Source organism: Arachis ipaensis, chromosome B04 (assembly GCF_000816755.2).
Source record: "Arachis ipaensis cultivar K30076 chromosome B04, Araip1.1, whole genome shotgun sequence".
Lineage (NCBI taxonomy): Eukaryota > Viridiplantae > Streptophyta > Magnoliopsida > Fabales > Fabaceae > Arachis > Arachis ipaensis.
The window spans coordinates 95,933,768-95,939,343 of NC_029788.2; the positions used below are offsets into that span (position 1 = coordinate 95,933,768).

Genomic DNA, 5,576 nt, shown 5'->3' on the forward strand with positions numbered 1-5,576 from the left:
ATTTCTGTTTTGATTATATTAAAAAAAAAAAGCATTGCTGATTTGTTTTATTATTCAAAAAAACAAATGCAGGAGGAAGAGGCAAAGTTTGCTAGAATAATAGGCTGATCAATTGAAGTGCTGTCTTTGAAGGGTTGAGTGAAGAAATTTGGTTGAAACATGCTTCAGATTCGGCTTAGTAAGGCTCCTGCCTCAGAAGGGTCGGCAGGGGTTAAGCCCCCACCTGTTGAGACTGTTACCGTCGCTTGCCCTGACCATCTGGTTCTTGCTGATCTACCTGTTGCAAAGGGCATTGGATCAGCTACTGCTGCTTCGCTTGTCAAGACGTTGGGCCGTAGATCACGCCGCCAGCTCGGTGAGCGGGTCCATTTCTGCGTTCGCTGTGATTTTCCAATTGCTATATATGGACGACTGGTAAACTACTTATGCACATGTTAGACTGCTTTTTCAATTGATGTTTTGGCTTGTTAGGATTCTTGGTCATGGTAGAGCCCAAGTTGTATGGTTTTAATTTATTTATTTTCATTCAAGTTTCCAGACTTAATTTAAATTTTGGTTACTTCTGAATATATATTCTTTGCCGTAACCTGGGTTGCCCCCTCAATAAACATTGTAATACATGGAAAAAGGAAAAAAGAAGTTTATGAGCAAGAGGCGTTCCAGCTGAAAGTACAAAACCGGTTTTTGAAAAATAGTTTTCTAAAAGCTATTCCACTTATGTTTGGTGAATCAAACTAAAAATGGTTTTCAATAAGCACAAGTAATAATAATTGTATTTGGTAAAATAGCTTGTAAATTTAGAAAGACCATAATAGACATAAATATAAGAGTAAATTTGAATATTTATTAACATATGAGATTAAACTTTTTTATTTTGATAAACACAAGCTAACTTGCCAATGAGTTATAGCTCAAATGGCATAGTCTCCCCATACTCAATTAAGAGGTTGCGGGTTCGAGTCTCCTATCTTTGGTAAAAAAAAAAAAAAAAACACAAGCTAACTTTGAAAAACACCTCTTTAGGTGCTTTCAAAAGCACCTCTAACTTTTAAAAGCTACAGGTACAAGCACATGATCTTTTTTATACAAAATGAGGTGCTTGTGCTTTTCAAAAGCTTTACCAAATAAAGTCTTAGTGTAGTCACCATGAACTGAATATTGCATAGTTATTCTTACTTGAAATCTCATTGTTACTCTTGCCGAGTATCTCTGGGTACTTTATAAACTTGCAAGAGAGAGAAGGTCATTTGTTTGGCAAAGTTTTAGCGTGCATGAAAATTTTTAGACATGGTGTTTTGAGTGGCTCTTCACTTCTATTTAATCTACAGATAATTTTTAAATGAAGCCTTTATGGATATAGGAGGCTATTAGGAGCTGTATGTTCTTTAGTCTCTGTTCCTTTCCCCCCCCCCTCATCTCATGCCCCTGGTCTGTTATATTCCTGATCCCATTACCTTTCCTAGAATGTAAATATTTAATTGCCGACTTTTTTAATTTATTACTATTATTATAGGCTGATATGTCTTCTGTTATAAGCCGCAATTTTATCCACTATATTTTCATCGCAATTTGTTGGCAAATCGCGAGAACCGCAATCCATTACCACTATTGATAAACTTGATTTTTCTGCTCTGTTTTGTTATATGCTTCCTTTTCATATGTTCATATAGCTAGCGTATTATTTATTGTGTGGCATTTCTGGATGTTATTTTATCTGTGACTTTGAATTGTAATTCAAAATTTGCTTGAAAATGACAATTTATTATAGCAGACTAGCAGTATTGAGGTGGACCTGTCTAATGATATGTCATTTCCTGTCTTGTTTTTAATTTAGTTACTCTTTCTTTTCCTTGGTGCCCACGAGTGAGATGTTGAACTTGTTAAATACCTTGATATTGGCTCACTGCAAACTAACAGGCTTATGGTCTTGCAGAGCCCTTGTGAGCATGCATTTTGTCTCGATTGTGCTAGAAGTGATTCAATGTGCTACCTGTAAGCATATTTCTTGTCTCTAAATCTACATCATACAGTAAAAGCAATGCAAAACATACTTTTATCTGTTCAATTCATTCTCTATATTCTTCAGGACTTTACTTTGGAGTATAATGCTTGATATAGATATTGGTTTCAACCTGACTAGGCTGTAATACATGTACTGTTTGTTCGTCAGGCATGAGATGCAATTTGAAGATATATATATATTTCAGAATTTTTTGTTAAATATTGTGCATTTGTATTCACTACACAGTCCATTTGCTACATGGCTACATTCATACATGCCACCTCATCCACAGCAGATTTGTGAAGGTTGAGATTTTGATTTGTACATGTTTGAGTGGCTAACTGGACACAATTCAAGATCTGCCACTTTGAATAGGTGTGAATGATGTATATCCAAGCAGTACCAATATATGTATATATATTTGTCAATTTTGCATAATGTAGAAACTGGTATCTAAGTATGCATGTAAAAGAGGTATGTCCACCTTATTGTTGGCCCAGAGGAATTTGCTTTTGCATCTCATAGCTTCCATGGATAGAATTTTCATTTATATATAGCATCTGTTACTTATTCAAGAAATGTATTTTTATCTTCCTTCAAACATAGGTGTGATGAACGAATCCAAAAGATTCAGACAATCAAAATGATGGAAGGAATCCTCATATGTGCAGCTCCTCATTGTCTCAAGTCTTTCTTGAAGAAGGCTGAATTTGAGTCTCATATCCAAGACAGCCACTCTAACCTCCTTCGACCAAATGCAGATAAAGAAGATGGAAATGAGTCCGAGGTACAGAGTGTTAGGCAATCTACGGCTTCAGATGCTCGAGGTCCACAAAGGCCAGTTTTCTCTCCTGGATCAAATTCGCAGCAGCATGATCCAGAAGACAAAACACGTCGACAGCCACCAAGAGATCAACCACCTTCAAGGGGAAATCTGCAGCCAAAGCCACCATTTTTTGGTCAACAAAATCACCCTTCTGACTCCATGCCAAGCTCTGGTTTAGGGATTCATCAGAGCTTCCATCAACAAAGTTTTGACATGCCACATCCCACCCAAGAACCTTCCCTGTTTGGTGACAGGCAGCAATCAATTGGTCCAGAGACCTCATTTCCTGAGTATCCACCAATGCATTCTGGTCCCAACATGCCTACAATGGTTGCTTCAAACCCAATGATGAACCCTCCTATGCCATTTGGTTATCCCCCTTACCCACAGGATCGTGCTCAACCGTTTTATGGTGCTCCCTATGATATACCTAGGCAGGATTCGGCATCTGATATGGGTGGAGACCAGAGTTCGTTACTGGGTTTCCCACAAGGGGTCCCAGGTGGCCCAAATTTCCCTGGAAATTATCCCCAGCCCTGGCATGCAGGAATTGGTGGTGTGCCTTTTGAACAAGGACCGGGTGGTATGGTTGTGGATCCAAGGGATGCCAAAGGCGTATTGGCACCACAGCCCATGAGCCTCCCGCCGCCACCACCGCCTCCACCCCACATGTCACACATGAAGCAGAATTACTATCCTGGTGATGTTGGGCATGAAGCTCAGGGTTATGGATGGCAACATGATAGTCGTGATAGCTTTGGTGGCCAAGGCTAGTAAGTAGTCTAATTGTTTGGGCTTCTCAGGATGCTTTTGCAAGAATAGTTGTTCTTTATGGGTGATCTTTCGAGAACAATTAAGCTCTTCATTTGAGCTCATTTTGTGCTTATGCTCAATTTGAATGCTCTTTTCCTATTTTGTCAACCGAAGGTTATGAAAAGTTTGATTAATGCTAAAAAATATTAACGTAGTTAGTAAGTAAAGAAGGACAAAATTAAACTATTCTTAAAAACGTTAAGAGGTTAAAACTAGAACAAAAAACAAAAATATTTTAAAAGGAAAATTTTAAGTCATTCCTAAACATTGGGAACGATATCAAAGTTTATAATCTTTTTCTCTTTTGCTTTATTTACGAGTAAAAGATATTTTTTATTCTTATTTTTTGACTAGTAATAGTTAATTTCTTTTTTTTTTTTTTTTTAATTTTATCATTCTTTCACTTTTCATCATTTCCAGTCCCAAATAGGTAACCTCTACCCACAACTCTGCTTTTCCTTCCACAACCACCATTATCATCTCCTCCTTTGCCTCTTCGATCCTTTGCCACTGAATTTCTCTTTCTCCATTTACCAATGCAGTGTTGCTCTTGTCTTCCATTGCCGCTATGCTACTATTAGTGATAATGAGAAGAGAAAAGGGTATGATAGTGGTTAATAGGAATAAAATTGAAAAAGCAAATTTTGATTACCTTTTGACCCTAAAATTTTGATTACGAATTGAAATAAATGAATTTTATTTCAAACGTTGAATATAAAATTAAATTAAATTAATTGTTAGAGGTAGTTTGTAAGAATTTAAAAAATGTTAAAGATAATAAATATAGTTTATTTTTTATTCATTTCTTTTTATCAACATCTTAACATCTTCATTTACGAATGATGTAGATATATATGGCAAGGGAATAAAATCGTTGGAGACTTGAACACAATATGATTGAATGTGCAACTAGTATACAAGTGTCCCTCGTTTGGGCATTTTAACCTAAGGGAGGTGGTTATTCTCCAAATGAATCGAAGTTGCATTCCAGAAATAGGTCAAAATGGACCAACTTATAGTCAATATTCATGTATTCATTTGGATTAGGTTGGCGACTACCACTACTTCTGAATCCATTTAAATAAGGATTCTTAATGAGTGGTGTTTGTATGGTACATGAATTAGAAAAATCAAACCTATCTAATACTAAACTATTAATATAGGGTTGTCAGTAGTGAAAATCCGACTGTCTTACAGGAGAGAGCTTGAGAGTTAAATTGATTATGGTGCTCTTTATGTGGTGTATCATCTATGATCTCACATTCCCTCATTTCTTCTGCATCAATATTTGGGTTATGTATGAAGTAGTATTAGCTTTAATGTCTTTAATGTCTTCTAAAAATTCTCCCTTCAATTTCTCCCTTTAATGTCCATCTATTTTTTCATTCATTCTTTGCTACATATATTTATTTTCCTGTGACAACTCTTCCTCTTCAACTCATTCCTTTAATATCAAGTAAGAAGAACGAAAAATTTCAAATTAAATTTTGAATAAAAAAACAAGCATATTTATAACCCCTTCTTCCATTATTCACTATATTCTTCTAATTGCTTCGCCCATTTTTTATTTTTTCAATTTGTCATCGTGATCACGGTGGTGGCGATGGAGAATATGGTGACAGTTGTGATTGTTACAACTGCAGTGGGATGGGTCACATGGCTTGGGATTGTAACCATGGAGGCATGTATGGCAGTGATGGTAAATGCAAATCTGCTACGACTATGGGGATTCTGGAAATTTTGCAATGGACTACCCAATAAGCTCTTTAAAAGCAAGGTTTGATCACTTTCGATTTTCAGAAATTTTCAATTTCAAGATTTTTCGTCTGATGTTTTTCAAATTTTTGTTCAAATCTACTATATTTTGAATTTTTTCATTTTTTAAATCGTTATTTTATTCATCAAATTCTACACTTTCAGTGAGGTGTTCAATTA

The 5,576-nt window shown here is 36.0% G+C and overlaps 1 protein-coding gene across 2 annotated transcripts in view; it reads left to right on the forward strand.

Annotated features, from left to right (window-relative positions):
• Positions 1-3,797, forward strand: part of LOC107639505 (E3 ubiquitin-protein ligase Hakai) — a 6,500-nt gene extending 2,703 nt beyond the window's left edge. For both annotated transcript variants that reach the window (XM_016343020.2, XM_016343021.2), the window contains 3 exons: positions 73-414; positions 1,934-1,992; positions 2,609-3,797. In XM_016343020.2, the coding sequence (XP_016198506.1) occupies positions 160-414; positions 1,934-1,992; positions 2,609-3,602 (1,308 nt within the window). In that variant the 5' untranslated portion in view covers positions 73-159 and the 3' untranslated portion in view covers positions 3,603-3,797. The remainder of the gene's footprint in view (positions 1-72; positions 415-1,933; positions 1,993-2,608) is intronic.